Source organism: Diaphorina citri, unplaced genomic scaffold, assembly GCF_000475195.1.
Source record: "Diaphorina citri unplaced genomic scaffold, Diaci psyllid genome assembly version 1.1 scaffold881, whole genome shotgun sequence".
Classification (NCBI taxonomy): Eukaryota; Metazoa; Arthropoda; class Insecta; order Hemiptera; family Psyllidae; genus Diaphorina; species Diaphorina citri.
The window spans coordinates 102,429-125,146 of record NW_007378313.1 but is presented as its reverse complement, the minus strand read 5'-3'; the positions used below and the strand labels follow the sequence as shown (position 1 = coordinate 125,146).

General features: G+C 38.0%; 1 protein-coding gene and 1 long non-coding RNA gene across 2 annotated transcripts; one reads left to right on the top strand and one right to left on the bottom strand.

Moving 5' to 3' along the window:
- Positions 1-117: 117 nt before the first annotated feature.
- On the bottom strand, positions 118-21,598 carry LOC108252814. The gene is made up of 18 exons (XM_017445545.2): positions 21,231-21,598; positions 20,394-20,677; positions 19,524-19,909; positions 19,370-19,462; positions 19,143-19,293; positions 16,002-16,038; positions 15,711-15,922; positions 14,414-15,010; positions 13,570-13,686; positions 13,265-13,381; positions 5,237-5,584; positions 4,508-4,749; positions 4,018-4,216; positions 2,982-2,997; positions 2,162-2,279; positions 1,412-1,642; positions 502-606; positions 118-376 (listed from the first exon to the last, which is right to left on the bottom strand). Exons 1-18 carry the CDS (start codon positions 21,596-21,598, stop codon positions 290-292), a joined length of 3,708 nt encoding a protein of 1,235 aa, XP_017301034.1. The 3' UTR covers positions 118-289.
- On the top strand, positions 8,131-9,206 carry LOC113468888. The gene is made up of 2 exons (XR_003392480.1): positions 8,131-8,263; positions 8,830-9,206. It is a non-coding gene; the product is annotated as an uncharacterized LOC113468888 (long non-coding RNA).
- Positions 21,599-22,718: the final 1,120 nt, after the last annotated feature.

Genomic DNA, 22,718 nt, shown 5'->3' with positions numbered 1-22,718 from the left:
CTTTCGAGGCAAGAACAAGACTTACAAAAAACACAGATCTCCATCAAAAAGATATAAAAAATAATAAAAACTCCCTTAAGCTTCTTAACCTGTCAAAAAATTTATTAAAAATAGACCCATCCTGTAGTATGCCTCTCATCAGATGGGCGAGAAGAGACACAATACTTCCCATTTAGGTGCTGGGTCAACACGAGAACAACTGTTCTATTATAAGGTTATAAACTTATGTACGGGTTTCATGAAATGCGTTTCACTAGTGTGCATTGCGCCTTAAGGCTTCGTTTCTTGTTTACATATCTGCCAATGACTCTAACGAGAAATCTTTCTTCGCCTTCTCCTTGATTTTCTCTCGTCTCGCCAGGTACGCTTCCTTCGCCTGTTTTCGGCTCGTTTCGTGGAATTTCCGATGTTCTATGAACTCCTTCGTGTTGGCCATCATGTCCTTGCAGTAGTAGCAATAGTAGCGATCTTCAGCCGGATCCTGGAATACGCTTCCTTCGCCTGTTTTCGGCTCGTTTCGTGGAATTTCCGATGTTCTATGAACTCCTTCGTGTTGGCCATCATGTCCTTGCAGTAATAGCAATAGTAGCGATCTTCAGCCGGATCCTGGAAATAGGACAGATTTGTTAGTTTTCTGACGATGGCATCAGGAGCTGACGAAACTTGTCAACTTTGGTTTTTGTTTTCCGAGTGGATTTTACAATTTGCTAAACTAGACATTAAAATTTGTGAGAGAATGCTACTGACAACAATTTGCTAAACTAGACATTAAAATTTGTGAGAGAATGCTACTGACATCTTTTTACTTTCTTTTTATTTACTGTGGATATCAAGTTGGGATCTTATTACTTAAAATTGAACAAAAAATACTATTGCCAGACTATTGACTTGAAATTTGGTATTTGGTATGTAGTCCTCAAATGTAACAAGGATGCGATACGAACCTTTTGGTTAAGATCGGTGCTGCGGTCAGCAGTATTTAGACCGCTTTCAGGCGGTTTTCGGCTCTACTGACTAAATGGTAAGAGAAATCCCAAAAGATATAAAAGAAGATTAACTTCATACCCCCCACAAAATCAAACTCTATTTTTCATTAAGATTGGTGCAGCGGTTAGCTGTGTTTCGACCTGATTTTGACAGTTTTCGACCGCTTTTTGGTGGTTTTCAGCTGTACTGACTAAACGGTTAGAGATATTCAATATCAATCGGATAAGGAAAGTCGTGAGATGTTCACACCAGATTTTTTTTTTAGCTGTGTTTCGACCTAATTTTGACAGTTTTCGACCGCTTTTTGGTGGTTTTCAGCTGTACTGACTAAACGGTTAGAGATATTCAATATAAATCGGATAAGGAAAGTCGTGAGATGTTCACACCAGATTTTTTTTTTTGTGATTTCTTTGGCCTACTTTACCTCCGTCTCAGTCACTTCCGGTGGGTTCCAGAACGTATTGTCCTCATTCTCCATGATCTTAATCGTAAACGGATCTTCAAACGGAGTGTAAATCTTCCGACGTGTCGTTCGGTTAAGTTCGACATAGTCCGCGTGTTCTCGTTCCCTCAGGATGCGCATGCGCTCTAGGTTGTGCTCGTGAATGGCGTCCTCCGTGCTGAAGATCTGGAACAAGGTGTCGACATTAGGACGCTGTGCACAAACGGGTTAAGGGTGTGAAATTGGACAAATAATGTCTGAGGGGCTAATTATTATGGTGTTATAGATATCACTACTTTTTAAGAGGTTTGATACAGGGAACTGTAACTGCTAAGGTCTTATCGTCCCGAAAGCGAAGAGAGAATTAGGACAGGATAGGAGAGAGGAATCTACGGAAGACAAAACGATTTTCAATTGAATTCAATTACTGGAAAACTTAACCCCTTTAAAGATAGCAATGAAGAACAAGTACCTACCTACTAAAGACTTTAATCAAATATCCACCATTTTATGGATTTGCTGGACACTTTGTTGTAACACATGCGCGTACCTGATGTACACAAGTATGTCAAGAAAAGTCTGAAATTACAGAAGAATCTTCTTGGACATTCTCTTCCAACCAACTGCCAACAACAACTATCTTTTTACTATGAGATAAAAACCTGCATGACAAACATACTAATGGCTGAAGCATTGACTGAGCAACTCTTCAATGAACAATCGGCCACTCACGATAAGTTTTATCGCATGAGATGAACTCATCAGATCATCTGATGCGACAAATCTGATCGTTTCGATGGTTTCACAAGAGTTCAGTTTAATCTCTGATAGAAAATAGTATTGTTCAGTCCTATTCAAACAAAATGAGTTTACCCTCGTAGTCTAAACAAGGTCTTAAACGAGGATAGAAATACAATAAGAAATTAAAAGACTGTGTTAAAGTACGACATGCTGTGGACTTACACTTATCAATGATAGACACAGTTTTCAACAGAGAATGTTCTCAACAATATGGATGCAAACAAAGATCAACACAAGGAAAATGAAAATAAACACATACTACTGAAAATACCCAAAGGATATAATGAAATTCATGCAAGGAAACAAATATTATTAAAAATCATTCATAGAAAACCATGACAAGAAAGTAAGTCCCAATAATTACTTAGACAGTTACAAAAGAAAAGAAAAACTTTGAACTTTGTCCCACACGGCAAGTAAAATATACAAGAAAAACAAATTTCAATGAACATAACATATCTCTACGCGACGCGACATCATACACATATGAATTTAATCAAGTCAACAAATTTTATTCTTCACTTAGCATTGAATAAAAAAATGTGAAGAAAAATCAGAACAAAAGAATCAAACGGGTAAACAAAATTCTCACGGGAAAATTGAATGATCATTAGAGGCTCTCTGACTGGAATTTGGAATATGTTCATGTTACCCTTGAGATCTTCAAATGAAGAACTTCTTGAAGTGCCTTTGATCGAGTGCTATCGATGGTATAGATTTCGAATATTGGCAATCATATAACCATTCTCACTTTCCTGACAGCTGTTCTGGAAGTAAAAACTCAATGGAATAGGACATTTAAAGAGTATTCAGCAATCCTTGTAAAGCATGTTTAGAAATACCCCCATAGGAATCAGTAGGAACTGTACGAACCCCAAACGTTAAATTCAACATTACGAAATTCCCACTTTATTTATTAATATTACTCTAGGTGAATGAGGTAAACCAATGGACACTTCCTGTGTTGCCTAACCTTGCTGTCTCATGTAGTAAAACTTTCGGATTAATCATCCAAATATTGAGTAATATTGGGCTGAACTTTTCTTGTCTATTGGGAATTTTTGGTCGCCTAATAATATGTGGCGATGGCGCCTTACAACTTCATTTGACGCATCAACTTTTCAAAGAACTTCACCCACTCAAAGCATAGATAAACATTTTTTTTCCCAGAAATTATTCACAGTAGATAAGAATTAGAAGGTGGTCTGCCTCGTCATGGTAATATGAGTCAAAGCATTATTCACAACCGCCAGGAATATAATATTGTGTAAAGTTTACACTGTAAACTAATAAAATGTAAAGCTCTTAAACCCAACACTATAATCACATGGTTACGGGTAATACCTAACCTATCGGATGAGTCAACTGACCTCAGGGGATGTTTATGTCTATTCTAAACGTTTTATTTAAGAGGTGTATTTAACATTCCTTTCCAAATTCAACCGCAGTGATTTTTTCAACATACTGATTGGAGAAAACAAGGCTTTGCCAAATGAACAGTTATCGAGAGTTCGGTAAAATATCTGGCAAGGAAAAAAGTGAATAATTTCAGAAATCAGCACACTTCTAATCTGGATTTGGCTGGTTAGCTACATCATAACGAACAGGTAACTCAATTTGGCCATTGAATGAGTAAATCGTAAATCAAGCTGAAAGTTGGCTTGGAACTTGGAAGAGATCGATGTCTTTACAATTTATAACGCGGTATTCAAATTGATCATTAAAACAAAGAATTGTAGACAGTCTCTCAAGCTAGTTAACAAGATCTATCTTTGGTTAAAAATTACCAAGAATGGTAACTTCTTTGTTGATATCTTCAACATCATCGTATTCATCAGGTTTTGTACGTTTGGGGCGTGGTGGTTTAGGACTCGTAGGTTTTGGAGATCTCACTCGAACCTTTTTCATTTCTATATCTCCAAGATTGGCATGAACAATGTTTTCATTGGCAATATTTACAGATCCACCGTTATTTGGATTGACAATGTTTTCATTGGGAATATTGTTGACAGCAATGTTGTTTCTTTTGGTATTATGTACAGTATCAACAATGTTATCTCCATTGGCAATATGGATAGCTTCACCTTTATTATCAGGATCAATAAAATTGTCTCCTTGGGCAATGTTGCTTCTTTTGGCAATATGTACAGTATCAACAATGTTATCTCCATTGGCATTATTATTTATTATCAGGATCAATAAAATTGTCTCCTTGGGCAATGTTGCTTCTTTTGGCAATATGTACAGTATCAACAATGTTATCTCCATTGAGACAATGTTTTCATTGGGAATATTGTTGACAGCAATGTTGTTTCTTTTGGTATTATGTACAGTATCAACAATGTTATCTCCATTGGCATTATTGATAGATTCACCTTCATTAACAAGCTCATTGTCTCCTTTGGCAATGTTGTTTATATTGATAATATCATTGGCTTTGATTTCAATGTGAGTTTCGAGAGGAGCTTGAGCTTCGTTGAATTTGTTTTTACAGCCGCACTTTTTGTCTATCTTCTTGGCTGGAAAAGATTTTAGTCATATTATTGTCTTAGCATATTTATGTTTCCCTCCCAATAGTTATTATCATAGGTTTTCTATATCCATCCATCTATGTATGTTCTATTATTTTTTAGTTTTGCTCATCAACACCTGGGTTATATGCACCAATGGTTTTCTATGTATAGGCGTTGAATTTGTTTTTACAGCCGCACTTTTTGTCTATCTTCTTGGCTGGAAAAGATTTTAGTCATATTATTGTCTTAGCATATTTATGATTCCCTCCCAATAGATTCAAGTTACTATCATAGGTTTTCTATATCCATCCATTGATCCATCTAGGTTATGTTCTATTATTTTTTAGTTTTGCTCATCAACACCTGGGTTATATGCACCAATGGTTTTCTATGTATACTTTTCTCATTTAAAACAACTAAGATTAAAGTGAAAGGTATTGTTTTCGATCATGTGTAGGGGACCTATAGAATGAAAAGTGTCGGTTTTGTTTACCTATTTTCGGTCTTTCCCGAATTTGATCATAAAAGCATGCCCTGTCTACAACATGTCTCTTATTTCTATTCCCTCCAATCTGATTTTCATTTGCAACATCATCATTGTCATCCAAATCTTTTTCAATTCCTTCGTCAGACACATCTTCAGCAGTTCGCTTCCTTCGATCTTTTCGCGCTAAGCTTTCAAGTTCTTCTGTGTCTCTCTCGGATTCTCGGAATTGTCGCACGGGCCAGGTTGCATTCAACGGTTTGATAAAGTAATCGCGGAATATGGCTTTGATGTGGTTCTTAATGGTTTGGTTCTGATAGTATCGGTGGAAGTACTGCGTGTTGTTGTAGGATTTGCCTGCGAATAGACAGGAGTGATCCTTGTTTTAACACTCTAACGTTCGAGTTGAACAATTTTTCAGTGGAAAATAGGTAGGATCGAAGATAAAGTAGGTAAGTACACAAGTTCGAAGAAAGGAAACTTTTTGATTTGCAAATGTGGGATATCATGTTGGTATGAGTAAATATTTGGCAAAACACTTTTACCATAGTAATATTCAATTTTATTATACAGCCAAAAGTGTACGAAATGGTCTAAATATTGCTCTAGAACAAATAGCTAGAAACAAGATCTCCATTGGAGATGAAATGTTACTTCCAATTTCAATGAGAAACATCATAAAGGAAATATGAAATTTTTAAATGTGCATCATCAAATTAAGAGTGTAATTTTCACACTGATGATGCCAGAAATAAATCTTTTCCAGCCAAGAAGATAGACAAAAAGTGCGGCTGTAAAAACAAATTCAACGAAGCTCAAGCTCCTCTCGAAACTCACATTGAAATCAAAGCCAATGATATTATCAATATAAACAACATTGCCAAAGGAGACAATGAGCTTGTTAATGAAGGTGAATCTATCAATAATGCCAATGGAGATAACATTGTTGATACTGTACATAATACCAAAAGAAACAACATTGCTGTCAACAATATTCCCAATGAAAACATTGTCAATCCCAATAACGGTGGATCTGTAAATATTGCCAATGAAAACATTGTTCATGCCAATCTTGGAGATGTAGAAATGAAAAAGGTTCGAGTGAGATCTCCAAAACCTACGAGTCCTAAACCACCACGCCCCAAACGTACAAAACCTGATGAATACGATGATGTTGAAGATATCAACAAAGAAGTTACCATTCTTGGTAATTTTTAACCAAAGAAATTTGTTTTTCTTGTATATTTTACTTGCCGTGTGGGACAAAGTTCAAAGTTTTTCTTTTCTTTTGTAACTGTCTAAGTAATTATTGGGACTTACTTTCTTGTCATGGTTTTCTATGAATGATTTTTAATAATATTTGTTTCCTTGCATGAATTTCATTATATCCTTTGGGTATTTTCAGTAGTATGTGTTTATTTTCATTTTCCTTGTGTTGATCTTTGTTTGCATCCATATTGTTGAGAACATTCTCTGTTGAAAACTGTGTCTATCATTGATAAGTGTAAGTCCACAGCATGTCGTACTTTAACACAGTCTTTTAATTTCTTATTGTATTTCTATCCTCGTTTAAGACCTTGTTTAGACTACGAGGGTAAACTCATTTTGTTTGAATAGGACTGAACAGTACTATTTTCTATCAGATAGATATAGATCTGATGAAACCGGAGATTAAACTGAACTTGTGTGAAACCATCGAAACGATCAGATTTGTCGCATCAGATGATCTGATGAGTTCATCTCATGCGATAAAACTTATCGTGAGTGGCCGATTTAAAAATGGGTGTTATACTCAGTTGTTTGATGACCGCTCATTTTTCATTTCAGACGCGGCTCTCCTGCCGGAATCACCCGTCGCGCAACCCGCAGTGGCATGCGGATGTCACGCACCCCGCGTGCGTCGCCAACTCCGCATCGACGTCAACAACAACAACACCATCCGCAAGGTCAACTGGGAGAAGCTGGCCAAGATTCTGGTGCATGAAAACCGCAACCTGTCCAAACTTCTAGACAGATATGTGACTAGACGTACAACGCCGATAAGGAAGTACGAATGCCGCCATTGTGGAGAAAGGTTGCCCGACTTGCAGCCGTATTTGGAGCATATGGTGCAACATGAGAAGGAGTTTGAGCTAGAGCAGTCCTATTCGGAGGAGTTTAATATTACGTGCAACCATTGCTATCAGGTGAGAAAATCTATCTAGCTACCTAAATTGGCTGGTACTATAGTTGAAAGCTTGAAACAAGCACTTTAGCATAATACATAAAAGTTCTCCCACCACTGGCCCTGCTGAGTTTTCCTGCTGAGTAGCGAGATATAACCTTTGTTTGAGGAAAGCAGAGGTCGTTTTGTCTTCCGTAGATTCCTCTCTCCTATCCTGTCCTAATTCTCTCTTCGCTTTCGAGACGATAAGACCTTAGCGGTTACAGTTCCCTGTATCAAACCTCTTAAAAAGTAGTATTACGGGATTTAACATCAATCCCAATCATTTCAAGGACGAGAAAAATATTCAAGCAGACAAGAAAAACTTAGAAGAACAAATAGAAATGAAACGTCATCCATTTGGACATGAAAACAGTGATCCCTTAATACATGACGATAACTACTATGATGCCCCTGTAATACCAGACTACCAAAACAGACCTTATGGACATAAAAATGATTTCAAAATAGACGCACACAACCTATATTCCATTTTAAGAAAGAAAGATAAAGGAAATCTACTAAATGACAGAGAACATTACGCAATAGAGGGAAATGATCTATTCAATATCTTGAGCAAAAGCTTGCCTAAAAATTCAAAAACTCAGGATGTATACAAAATTGATGGACATCAGTTAAAAAGTCATTTACTACAGAAGGCACAAAATAATGAACCTATTCATGAATTAAAAGAATCTTTTGACGAGAGAAAATCAAGGAGAAGGCGAAGAAAGATTTCTCGTTAGAGTCATTGGCAGATATGTAAACAAGAAACGAAGCCTTAAGGCGCAACGCACACTAGTGAAACGCATTTCATGAAACCCGTACATAAGGTTATAACCTTATAACAGAACAGTTGTTCTCGTGTTGACCCAGCACCTAAATGGGAAGTATTGAGTCTCTTCTCGCCCATCTGATCAGCGGCATACTACAGGATGGGTCTATGTAGCAGTTGTTTCATTGCTACAAAATAAAAACGGGGGTGAAACACTCATCTTAAAAATAATAATCCAACCAAAACCAAATGATGGTCTACTTAATAAGAACATTAGGGACGAACAAAGTATAAAAACAAAAGATTCTATGCATGCAGCTAATGATAACAAAAATACCCAAAATCACGGAGATTTCATAGATGGAAATACACTATTCAACATATTAAAAGACAGTAATAAGGATATTCTCGGAGAAACTATGCAAAAGAAAAATATAAACGTTGAAAATGATGCAAAAATTCCACGAAACGAGCCGAAAACAGGCGAAGGAAGCGTACCTGGCGAGACGAGAGAAAATCAAGGAGAAGGCGAAGAAAGATTTCTCGATAGAGTCATTGGCAGATATGTAAACAAGAAACGAAGCCTTAAGGCGCAATGCACACTAGTGAAACGCCGTACATAAGGTTATAACCTTATAACAGAACAGTTGTTCTCGTGTTGACCCAGCACCTAAATGGGAAGTATTGTGTCTCTTCTCGCCCATCTGATCAGAGGCATACTACAGGATGGGTCTAATGTAGCAGTTGTTTCATTGCTACAAAATAAAAACGGGGGTGAAACAATCATCTTTAAAATAAAAAATAATAATAAAAAAAAAACTACTGAAACCGAGTTTCATGAAACTCCTTGTGCATTAACAGATGAAACGCGTTTCATGCAACAAGTTTCACTAGTGCGCATTGCGCCTGACGCATTCATAAAGGCTCAAATCGAAAAATATACGTACAAAATACCTACCTGGTGTAAATAGAATGTAAATACAAAAGTGGTATTTTCAAAATTGTGTACTTTCTTTTATTTCCTCGTGAAATCCTTTTGGTTCTTTCAACAACTCCTACAATGGCAATAGGAGCAGAGGAGGTACCTATACCTTTTTGTCTTTGGAAAAAGCAGACAGTATGAAGTATAGGGTATGCCTTTTGGATTTTCAATCACCCCTCCTTAAGGTGGGATTTTGATTTTGCACAATGGGAAAAGAAACAACACCAACAACAACAACAACAACAACAACAACAACAACAACAACAACAACAACAACAACAACAACAACAACACCAACAACAATCAACAACAACAACAACAACAACAACAACAACAACAACAACAACAACAACAACAACAACAACAACAAAAACAACAACAAATTAGATTTCCAAAGAACTGCTTTATATTTTAATACGTTGCTTTTTTTAAAGCAATCTCATGAAATATGTACTGAAATATGTATCAAATAAGTGCTTCTTGTACCCCATTAAAGCTGAATTTCTTTCGTGCATGATGACTTGATGACAGAAACTTTAAAATTGGTACATAGGTACAAGGTACCTAATTTAATTTTCTAACATACCTACTAGACAAAGACTGCAGAGAAGACATACGTTTCTGCAGATGAAAAGGTGTATCATGCATGGGTTTATAGACTATTACTAATCCCTTTCGGGTTTCGGACCAAGGTTTCGGAAAATCCCTAAGAATCCTAGTCATATAATAAGGTGAGCAGTTATTTAATGTGACTGGGAGTTTCTCATTTCTCGTGAAATCGAAAACAACATTTGCGGTGTAAATAGAATGTAAATACAAAAGTGGTATTTTCAAAATTGTGTACTTTCTTTTATTTCCTCGTGAAATCCTTTTGGTTCTTTCACCAACTCCTACAATGGCAAAAGGAGCAGAGGAGGTACCTATACCTTTTTGTCTTTGGGAATAGCAGACAGTATGAAGTATAGGGTATGCCTTTTGGATTTTCAATCACCCCTCCTTAAGGTGGGATTTTGATGTCCGAGTATTTCCCTATTGCACAATGGGAAAAGAAACAACAACAACAACAACAACAACAACAAAAACAACAACAACACCAACAACAACAACAACAACAACAACAACAACAACAACAACAACAACAACAACAACAACAACGACAACAACAACAACAACAACAACAAAAACGACAACAAATTAGATTTCCAAAGAACTGCTTTATATTTCAATACGTTGCTTTTTTAAAGCAATCTCATGAAATATGTACTAAGTGCTTCTTGTACCCCATTAAAGCTGAATTTCTTTCGTGCATGATGACAGAAACTTTTTTTTTTTTAAGAGGTTTGACAGAGGGAACTCTAATTGCTATGGTCTTATCGTCCCGAAATCGAAGAGAGAAGGAACACAGGATAGGAGAAAGCCAGCCGTTCCAAGAACGAACATTATCCCATCAGGATAAAATCCGCCCCGGGCGGGAATCGAACCCGCGGCCTAGCGCTTACAAGGCAGACGCACTACCAACTAAGCTAACTAGGCCGGCTCAGAAATTTTAAAATTGGTACATAGGAACTAATTTAATTTTCTAACATACTAGACAAAGACTGCAGAGAAGACATACGTTTCTGCAGATGAAAAGGTATATCTTGCATGGGTTTATGGACTATTACTAATCCCTTTTGGGTTTCGGACCAAGGTTTCGGAAAATCCCTAAGAATCCTAGTCATATAATAAGGTAAGCAGTTATTTAATGTGACTGGGAGTTTCTCATTTCTCGTGAAATCGAAAACAACATTTGCCAGAATTGAGACTTTTGATCCCTAGAACGTTCTATTCTCCAAAACCCTGATAACATCCTAATTCGCAATTTCTCGACTAACAAATGAAATTAATAGTACCTAAGAATAAACTCAACGAACAAGAAGAAAAAAATATTATCAGATTACAACAAGTGATAATATTTCTTCATAATAATTATAATAATAAAATAAAACAGTAATAAAACCAAGTCACGTTGCTTTTGTTATATGTTTTCATACTGCTTTCGAAATTAGAAAATAGAAACGTCAGTATTAGCCTTACTTAAACAGAAATAGTCAATTTAGTGCTTTCTAAAGGTCTCATCAGTCGATTTGATGATCAAATTGTCAATACATTGTTTATTTTGCTTAGAGAGGTAAATATTTACTTAGACTGTGGCTATAATATTTATTTTTATAAAAAGTGAGTGAAGTGAGGATACCAAATTACCAACTGTTTACTTGGCAATTGAAAGATTTCCATTGAATAATTTGTCATTTTAAGATAAGAAGTGATAGTATCTGTCTCTAATCTGATGGGATTTCTTCATTTTGCAGGGGTAAACACACATCATAAGAGGTAGACTAGAGGAACAAAACAGAAATAGTGCTTACTAAAGGTCTCATCAGTCGATTTGATGATCAAATTGTCAATACATTGTTTATTTTGCTTAGAAAGGTAATTATTTACTTAGATTGTGGCTATAATATTTATTTTTATAAAAAGTGAGTGGAAGTGAGGATACCAACTTACCAACTGTTTACTTGGTAATTGAAAGAAACAAGTGATAGTATCTGTCTCTAATATGATGGGATTTCTTCATTTTGCAGGGGTAAACACACACATTGTATGAGATCATAAGAAGTAGACTAGAGGAACAAATATTTTGTAGTGACTATGTATAATAATCGTGAAAGTAAATCTATGATGCTGTTTATGCTGATACTAGCTATTCTTAACATAAATTCAGTAAGCACCGAAAATGTTCAAATAAAATCATTCAATAAAGAATTGAAGGAAAATATTTTAACCGGGAACAACACGAAACTAAACGAGCTAGCTTCATCGGATAACAATGAACTTGTTCCATATACTCAACTCTTTAACATAAATTCAGTAAGCACCGAAAATGTTCAAATAAAATCATTCAATAAAGAATTGAAGGAAAATATTTTAACCGGGAACAACACCAAACTAAACGAGCTAGCTTCATCGGATAACAATGAACTTGTTCCATATACTCAACTCCTACCATATTTATATTCTAAGTTGCCCATACCTGTCAGTTTAATCAATCAACTGAGAAAATACAACATCAATAAAAACATGTTGAACAAGATACACAGTTATAACATGTTAAGGAGAGATCTACATAGCAAACTTGTTGAAAATGAAATCGACACATTGAAATACAATGAAATTTTGGGCAAGAAGTTCCACAATTTGTTTAAAAATATAAACCAAGAAGTTAAGGAGAGATCTACATAGCAAACTTGTTGAAAATGAAATCGACACATTGAAATACAATGAAATTTTGAGCAAGAAGTTCCACAATTTGTTTAAAAATATAAACCAAGAGGTTTGGTTCTGATAGTATCGGTGGAAGTACTGCGTGTTGTTGTAGGATTTGCCTGCGAATAGACAGGAGTGATCCTTGTTTTAACACTAACGTTCGAGTTGAACAATTTCCCAGGGGGAAATAGGTAGGATCGAAGATAAAGTAGGTAAGTACACAAGTTCGAAGAAAGGAAACTTTTTGATTTGTAAATGTGGGATATCATGTTGGTATGAGTAAATAATTGGCAAAATACTTTTACCATATTCAATTTTATTACACAACCAAAAGTGTACGAAATGGTCTAAATATTGCTCTAGAACAAATAGCTAGAAACAAGATCTCCATTGGAGACAAAATTTAATGTTACTTTCAATTTCATTGAGAAACATCATAAAGGAAATATGAAATTTTTAAATATGCATCATCAAACTAAGAGTGTAATTTTCACACTGATGATGCCAGAAATGGCGAAACATGTCTGAATAAAGAATAAAGAACCCCCCCCCCACCTGTGAAGGGTAAAATTTACTTTTGTTGACTTCTTTTTAAGATGAATCTTCACAAATTGCTCTTCCACCCAACCAAAGATAGGATAGTAAAAAGGGGAAAAAGAAGAAGATGAAGAGATAGATGAAGAAAATGAATAGAAGAAGAATAAGAGGTAATCTTCACAAAGCCACGTCAGAATCTATCAGTAAATGAAGAGGAGTACATAACTGATATACCTGGCGCCATAATATTGTATCTGATAGTGGGCCACAGCTTATAGGACCAAGTGGTGCCAAACAAGGCCGGACCATACGCGTACGTTCCTTCCACGCCTTCCAGATTTTGACCAAGGCCTCTCAACTCTTTGTCACCAGGAGCCATTAATTCTTGGCCAGCCTGGGAGCCGATTAAATCTCGCTGAGCTTGGTCATTTTGAAGCTGCAAGTTGTGCTTTTCGTGCTCAGCTAGGCCTAAAATGAGACGAAAGAGAGGGTTTTCAGAACTGTTTTCAGGTTTTCACTTTTTTGATTTTGACCAGGGCCTCTCAACTCTTTGTCACCAGGAGCCATTAATTCTTGGCCAGCCTGGGAGCCGATTAAATCTCGCTGAGCTTGCTCATTTTGAAGCTGCAAGTTGTGCTTTTCGTGCTCAGCAAGGCCTAAAATGAGACGAAAGAGAGGGTTCTCAGAAATGTTTTCAGGTTTTCACTTTTTTCCCCGATTTTAAAAAATTGACCCGAATATGACTGTCTTTTGGCACTTTTACTCTAACTACGTACAAAGTATTGAATTTATTATGAGCCTTACAGCCTGATTTCTCCTGTTGTACAGCCTGATTTCTTGATTATTCACCACATTGAAGCCTTTAGATTCTTTAGAGATTGTTTTGTCAAACCGTTCAATGCAAGATATGTCCCTTTCTGTGTTACAATTTGTTTTGAATAGATTTAAATTGAAGTTAGTTAATATTTTTTTATTTTGTTTACGAGTAGGTAATCCATTTGTTTTACAAATTTTTAGTATAAGTACTAGACATATTGTTTATTATTGTTTGTTAATATTGCTATTGATCTCTTTAGATTTTAATCAATTACATTTAAGCTACCTATTTATACCTTTATTACACCAGGTAGGTATTTTGTACGTATATTTTTCGATTTGAGCCTTTATGAATGCGTCAGGCGCAATGCGCACTAGTGAAACTTGTTACTTGAAACGCGTTTCATCTGTCAATGCACAAGGAGTTTCATGAAACTCGGTTTCAGTAGTTTTTTTTATTTTAAAGATGATTGTTTCACCCCCGTTTTTATTTTGTAGCAATGAAACAACTGCTACATTAGATGAATTATGTTGTCGTACACTAAATAAAATAAATATTGCCATTACCTTGGAAATAGTACTCCCTGTACTTGTCATGCATAAGGATCGGATCTTTGATATTGAAATCTGGATTCCAATTGAACATGTGATACTTTTCATATTCCTTATCCATCTTATCCATAAGAGTGTCTACATCTCTTCTTTTTCTTTTGTTTATTATTTCTCTTCTTGGTTTGTTGACTTCATTGTCAACTTTGTTTGGAGTATCTACTTGTCGTTTCTTCAAGTTATGTTTATTTCCAATATTTACTTGTCGTTTTTTGATGTGATCTTTTCCATTGTGTGTGTTTTCAACATTTACTTGTCGCTTTTTGATACTGTGTTCCATTCCTTCGCGTTTATTGTTTCTCACAGCTTTATTTCTCTTTAGCATCATCAAGTCTCGTTTCTTTCTTCGACTCCTCTTCTGTTTCTTCTTGTATTCGACATTTCGCTTCTTGCGACGGCCTTTGTTGACCGTGTCCAGCACAAAGTGTTTCATCACGTTGTAGTCTAAATGGTGCGCAACGACGTGCACCGTTTCCGCGTTTTCAATGCGACAACTGCGCCGTTTTCGTACGCGCTTGGCGTCTTCTTCCGGGTGGATTTTCTTCATGTGAAGACCTGAAATAAAATAGAATGTAGAGATTTAAAAAGAAAAAAAAAATGTTGGGAAGAGTTGACCAAAAACGGGTACCATAACATTAAATTTATATTTTTCTTGTTACTTTCCTTATCCTATAGGAAGGAAAGTAATGTGATCGGGTCTTTTTGTGGATATCACAACATTACTAAGTGCCTCCTTTGCAATCAATTTCCAAATCAAATCTCAATTTCTTTGTGGTAAAGCAGAGCTTTCTTACAATTTTTTGTGGATATCACAACATTACTAAGTGCCTCCTTTGCAATCAATTTCCAAATCAAATCTCAATTTCTTTGTGGTAAAGCAGAGCTTTCTTACAATTTTTTGTGGATATCACAACATTACTAAGTGCCTCCTTTGCAATCAATTTCCAAATCAAATCTCAATTTCTTTGTGGTAAAGCAGAGCTTTCTTACAATTTTTTGTGGATATCACAACATTACTAAGTGCCTCCTTTGCAATCAATTTCCACATTTCAATAATCTTTTTACACCGGTAATGCCGCCACTGGTCGCTACTCGATTGAAGCATCTCCTCAATTGTACTCACGAGGCTGAGTGCACCCCGAACTCCAAGCCGAAAAAAACCTCGGCTCCGCCGGGAATCGAACCCGGGCCTCCTACGTACAAGCCTAGTGTGATACCCACTCGGCCACGGTGAATACCTTGTTTGTCTGGTTGCCCAGGAGGATTTCCGCCTCCCTGAGGGCGACTTTGTGTTCGAGGTACTTTTGAACGTTGGTGAACGCCAAGTCGCAGTGAACACACTTGACGGTTTGATCCACACGGTCGATGTGCGGCAAACTCTCGTAGCCTTTGTCGTTGATGTGATCTAGGAGTTCTTGGCGGGTGTTGAACTTGGCGCCGCATTCGAAACACTCGTTCACCCAGTAACTTTTGGTGGTGAAGATATTTTCTGTGGATGGGGAGGATCAACGGGTTAATAAGGACTGGAAAATGGAAATATTAACACCTTGACTGCCTCACTACTTTCGGCAGGAGAGCCGCGTCTGAAATGAAAAATGAGCGGTCATCAAACAACTGAGTATAACACCCATTTTTAAATCGGCCACTCACGATAAGTTTTATCGCATGAGATGAACTCATCAGATCATCTGATGCGACAAATCTGATCGTTTCGATGGTTTCACACAAGTTCAGTTTAATCTCCGGTTTCATCAGATCTATATCTATCTGATAAAAAATAGTACCTTTTGACTATTTATTTCAAATGCTATGAGCAAATTTGTGGTCGCCATATGCTATGGTGTTTCGCTAGAGTTATTTTTATTTATTTATCATCATTTTTTTCCTACAGCAACTACACCCTCACAAATGCTATGAGCAAATTTGTGGTCGCCATATGCTATGGTGTTTCGCTAGAGTTATTTTTATTTATTTATTATCATTTTTTTCCTACAGCAATGCTATGAGCAAATTTGTGGTCGCCATATGCTATGGTGTTTCGCTAGAGTTATTTTTATTTATTTATTATCATTTTTTTCCTACAGCGACTACACCCTCACAGATATGGAGGTCACAAGGTGACATCTGTGAGGGCAATGACTGTCGCTGGATTTAAGTGGCAGCCAACAGTATTAGATAGTGTATTGCCAGGGATATACATGGTAGTGAAGATATTAATGCTTATGTTTAACGATGATGGCAGACTTTGGGCCCTACTCCAATACTTACCCATTCGCTCCTTCCTCTCCTTGTTCTCCAGGTCGATCAGGTAGGGAGACTTTGGCTCCTTCGGCTTCTTCATATGCATAAGGAATGCTGTATAGTTGTCATACGTCTTATTACACTCGTAACACGTCCACTTATCCGACATCAACTCTTCGTAGTCGCTATACTCATTGCGGGGTTTCGACCGCCACATGACCTCTTCGCTTGGCGACAGCGTTGCGGTTTCGTTGCGTAGGCGCATGTAGTCCATATGTTCGTCGTATTGAACATGGTAGTTCTGATCCGAGCGTTCGACCGCCACATGACCTCTTCGCTTGGCGACAGCGTTGCGGTTTCGTTGCGCAGGCGCATGTAGTCCATATGTTCGTCGTATTGAACGTGGTAGTTCTGATCCGAGCGCGTCTCCCTTGCGTCAATGATGCGCATGCATTCGCGGAAGCTCCGCTCCCGCATGCGGTTCTCCTCGGAGGTCACGTTGGGGTTTTTAGCTGCGGAGAAGGAAGCCGGAGGCCTAGAATTATTGTTCAGAACTGATTCTAGAAGGTTGCATCAATATTTATCGTGTTCTGCCATCTAGGATCAGCAAAACCCGAGAGAAGTACGAGTGTTGCCATATGGCAACGCTAGGCATTACCGGCCAGGACAACAGTCAGGGTGTAAACTTGGTTTAAGCTTAACTCTTGGACGAAATAATCTCATTGGGTAAAAAGCTAAAAAGTTTGAAATCAAACAATCAGATTGTTTCATCAAAAATCAAGTTTTCAAATTTGAAATCTCTTAGATTCCATGCCTTGGCTGAGAGTGAACCCGCGCTCTCCTGTTTACCAGTTCAGCGTGACCATTAAGCCACCAAATATCATGTTAATGGCCCTTTTATTAATCCGTAAATTGTATAAGGCCAGCCATCACTATCAGGTAGACCTGACGACTATACACCTGGTCAGGTCTACCTGATAGTGACTGGCTGACCTAAATATAACAATATTTACCTATGCCGAAATCTTCAAGCAGTCGGGACTCACTACTTTTGACTATTTATTTCAAATGCTATGAGCAAATTTGTGGTCGCCATATGCTATGGTGTTTCGCTAGAGTTATTTTTATTTGTTTCTTATCATTTTTTTCCTACAGTGACTACACCCTCACAGATATGGAGGTCACAAGGTGACATCTGTGAGGGCAATGACTGTCGCTGGATATAAGTGGCAGCCAACAGTATTAGATAGTGTATTGCCAGGGATATACATGGTAGTGAAGATGTTAACGCTTATGTTTAACGATGATGGCAGACTTTGGGCCCTACTCCAATACTTACCAGACGATCCGTCCTGTCCTGAAAAAGGTGATGGATTAAATCGAGTTGGTTTGGGGGTTAGCTACTCCTATTAGTTTTGGGCGCGGCGCGATGTGGTACGGCGCAGAGCCTTGAACCGCAAATCGGTTTGTGAGCTTATTGCTCATAACTAACTCTATGCTATGGTTCTCCTGTAATTCTGAATTCATGGCTTTCACCGAAGATTTAATCGGAGAGATTTCACTAATGGAAGATTTTTTAACTGCCCGAAAAGGCGTTATTAAATAGATAATAAATTTCTAGATCAGACCTGAGCACGGGAAAAGCAAAAAAGAAAAAGAAAAAAATCCATGTAGATTAGAGCAATTGTAAATTTCCATTACATAAACATTCAAAACCCCTTTAAAAATATACTTACTTCCGCAATTGACGAAATTCTTCCTTGATCATCCAGAATCTTCACAGTTCTCTTGACTTGAAATTTGGTATTTGGTATGTAGTCCTCAAATGTAACAAGGATGCGATACGAACCTTTTGGTTAAGATCGGTGCTGCGGTCGACAGTATTTTGACCGCTTTCAGGCTGTTTTCGGCTCTACTGACTAAATGGTAAGAGAAATCCCAAAAGATATAAGAGAAGATCAACTTCATACCCCCACAAAATCAAACTCTATTTTTCATTAAGATTGGTGCAGCGGTTAGCTGTGTTTCGACCTAATTTTGACAGTTTTCGACCGCTTTTTGGTGGTTTTCAGCTGTACTGACTAAACGGTTAGAGATATTCAATATCAATCGGATAAGGAAAGTCGTGAGATGCTCACACCAGATTTTTTTTGTGATTTCTTTGGCCTACTTTACCTCCGTCTCAGTCACTTCCGGTGGGTTCCAGAACGTATTGTCTTGGACACAGCTTTAGGTTATATTTAGAAGTCAATGGTACACAAATATGCACAAAAAATCACAAAGGACAAAATGATTGCCCAAGGCAACTCTTACCTGACTTGGAATTTCTGGTAGTTTTCCTTCCATCTCCTGGACACAGCTTTAGGTTATATTTAGAAGTCAATGGTACACAAATATGCACAAAAAATCACAAAGGACAAAATGATTGCCCAAGGCAAACTCTTACCTGACTTGGAATTTCTGGTAGTTTTCCTTCCATCTCTATCTTCATCACTACTATCACTATCCGATTCTTCTTCCTCACTATGGTTATCTTCTTCGTTATCTTCATTCACATTCAAATAGTAATCCGGGATTTCAGGAATCTCCTCATGAGCCTCTGGTGGCGGATTCATGTCGTTGTTGACTCACATTCAAATAGTAATCCGGGATTTCAGGAATCTCCTCATGAGCCTCTGGTGGCGGATTCATGTCGTTGTTGACTCCATTTATGTCTCTGTTGACCCCATCCATGTCTTTGTTGACCCCATTCGTGTCTTTGTTAACCACGTTAGTGTTTTGGGACACTTTTTCTGGATTTGTTGACCCCATTCGTGTCTTTGTTAACCCCGTTTGTGTTTTGGGACACTTTTTCTGGGTCTTCTTCGCCTATGCCTGATTTGGATACTGTTTGTTGGTCAATTTCTGTGTCTGTTTCTTTTTGTCGGGCATATCTTTCTTGAACTCGAGACTCCAGATTTTCACTGATTGATCGTTCATTATAATCGTCTGCTACTTTGTTTAGATTTTTGGCATCACTGTTGGATTTCCCTATTGATTCCTTAGGAATATCCACTGTGAAGATGTTGGGTATACGTCCGGGTGTGATGTTTTCAATTCTCTCCTTAGAGGTGTTGAAGGACTCGTAGATTTTGTAAAGTGGTACGGTTTTGTTGTCTCCTGCTCCCGGGTTGTCAATTTCTATGCAATCGACCGACCGCTTGTGCTTGACGCCTAGTGAAGAGACGAAATTGTGGTTTAATGAATTCGTCAGGGGAAAGGAGCTCCCTGGTGTATTTCAAAATCCTAAAAAGAGCCACCCTAGATAGCTTCCAGGGTAGTACGCCTGCCCTGTAGGCGCTAGGTCCAAGGTTCGATTCCTGCCCGGGGCAAACTTTATCGTAAACAGATGGGATTTGTTCTCGGAATAGCTGGCTTCCTGCTATGCTGTCTTCCTTCTCTCTTCGTTTTCGGAACGATAAGACCTCAGCAATTACAGTTCCCTCAAGGTACCTATCTAGGCTCTTTGAAAAAAGGGGAAAAAATTTTTTTCTTTTGTATTTTATAGGGCGTTATTAAAGTCCAATGTTCTCTGAAGGTGTGTCCAAACATAGTCGACCGGTCGTCGATCGACGAGGTGAATCTATGTTGTCGAGGCAGTCTGGACGGTTCAGTCGACATCGATCGATTATGTGTGGACACACCTTTAGTAATTCACCTTTCAAATAGTCTATGTAATCCGGATTCCACTCCTTCTGGTGTGGCGGCAGCGTGGTAGCGTTGCGCGCCCTGTCACGTTTGATTTGATTCCGGATTTCCGCTTCGCGCGCACTGATGATGGATGCGTTCTTCTTGTGTTCCAACAGATGCGCATATGTCAGCTCGTGATTGCGGAAGGTTGCGTTGCACCGTTTGCATTTGTACGTCTCCGGTTCGAATATAGACTGGACGATGCGGTTTTCTTCGTACTGACGGCGTAGCTTGTGGTGAATTGTTTCCCAACTAGAAAAATAGCGGTAAGGCCGGCCACTCACTATCAGGTAGAGCTGACAGGTGCGCCTGATCAAGTATACCTGACACCTGATAAGCACACACACTGACAGGTACGGCTGAAAGGTCCCTCTGTCAGGTTTACCTGATACATGATGAGCATACAGATAGACGTAATCAGGTGTACCTGTCGTCAGGTCTACCTGATACTGAGTGGCCGTCTCAAGCAGTAGAGAATTCAGGATGGACCCGAATTGTTGGTGGCAAGCGTCAGTTAATTTATGCATAACAATTATCTGTGTAGTGTTTGAACTCCCGTTGTCCCACCACAATCATCAATTTCAGCTTTTGTGAATTCCCAAAAACTCTAATGGTGCGTTTCCACTCACTTGGCATTTGCCGATCGGCATGAACTGTTTAAATTAAAACAAATAAAAACAGATCATGACGTTAGACAAATGCAGAGTGAGTGGAACCGCATCGTTACTCTATCAAAAGCGCTGTCTCTAATAGTCTACTCAGCTACTCACCTATATCATTCCTCTACTAGTGCTAGTCTACTCACCTATCATCCCAGTAAGCCTCCTTGAAGCACCGGTCCATATATTCGGGCGGGAGCTCATCAAAATAATCCTTCTTAATTCTCGACACATGCTTGCGGAAATGCGCCTCCGCCGACCGGTGCGAAATGTTCTTCCCGCATGCGTTACAAATGGAGTGCGTGCTCTTATTGAACACCTCGTCCATGTACTCATCAATCGCCGCGTATGATTCCGGATTCACATTGTGTTCCGGAGCGTCAGGGTTGAAGGACTTGTAAAAGGAATCCTCCAGGATGGGCCGATGTTGCACGAACGACCCATTATCGGGTTCGGAGAAAACGAAGTCGTAGTTCTTGCTCATGTCCACGCCAAACTCGCTGTGTCCCCACATAGCCGATCGACGAGTCTGTTGTCGAGATCGTATAAACGGTTTCAGTCAACGTCGATTGACGGCGTCGACTATGTGTGTACACAGCTTTAGGTTATATTTAGAAGTTAATGGTACACAAATATGCACAAAAAATCACAAAGAACAAAATGATAGCCCAAGGCAACTCTTACCTGACTTGGAATTTCCCCTTGAGATCTTCAAATGAAGAACTTCTTGAAGTGCCTTTGATCGAGTGCTATCGATGGTATAGATTTCGAATATTGGCAATCATATACCATTCTCACTTTCCTGACAGCTGTTCTGGAAGTAAAAACTCAATGGAATAGGACATTTAAAGAGTACTCAGCAACCCTTGTAAAGCATATTTAGAAATACCCCCATAGGAATCAGTAGGAACTGTACGAACCCCAAACGTTAAATTCAACATAACGAAATTCCCACTTTATTTTTATTATTAATAGTACTTTAGGTGAATGAGGTAAACCAATGGACACTTCCTGTGTTGCCTAACCTTGCTGTCTCATGTAGCAAAACTCGGATTAATCATCCAAATATGGAGTAATATTGGGCTGAACTTTTCTTGTCTATTGGGAATTTTTGGTCACTTAATTTGACGCATCAACATAATAATATGTGGCGATGGCGCCTTACAGTACAGCCATACAGAACAAAATAAGTAGGTACGTACACTATCATAAACAAATATCATTAAGTCACCTTGAATAAGAACTTTGTGAAAACTGCTAAGTAGGTACCTGTGTACATAATGTAATTAATATTTTTAAACTTCCCTGTATGTGATTACAAGTACATAGGCTTATACAAAAAAAGCCAATAGGTACAAAAAAATAAATAAATCATTATTATTACCACTTACATTTTCTTTCCATCAACATGAATGACGTAAAGGTTTCAATAAACATATTAACTATGGTTGGCAGGAAGGTACTTTGCTCTTTAGAAACGGGGAAAATGATTTCTGTCAAAGTTTCCCAAGTTTGCACGATAAAGAATCTCAAGAGGAAATTGATAGATGGAATCTTCATACCTATAATGTCAATGGGCCCAAAAAATGTTGTTAACATTTAATATTTACAAAGTACTTAATGCTTCTGTAAAA

Coding starts and splice junctions, on each gene's coding strand:
- LOC108252814 (XM_017445545.2), bottom strand. CDS start 21,598: ATGTGGGGACACAGCGAGTTTGGCGTGGACATGAGCAAGAACTACGAC. Junction 20,678..21,230: donor GAGGCTTACTGGGATGATAG/GTGAGTAGACTA, acceptor CTATTTTTCTAG/TTGGGAAACAATTCACCACA. Junction 377..501: donor ACGAAACGAGCCGAAAACAG/GCGAAGGAAGCG, acceptor AGCCGAAAACAG/GCGAAGGAAGCGTACCTGGC.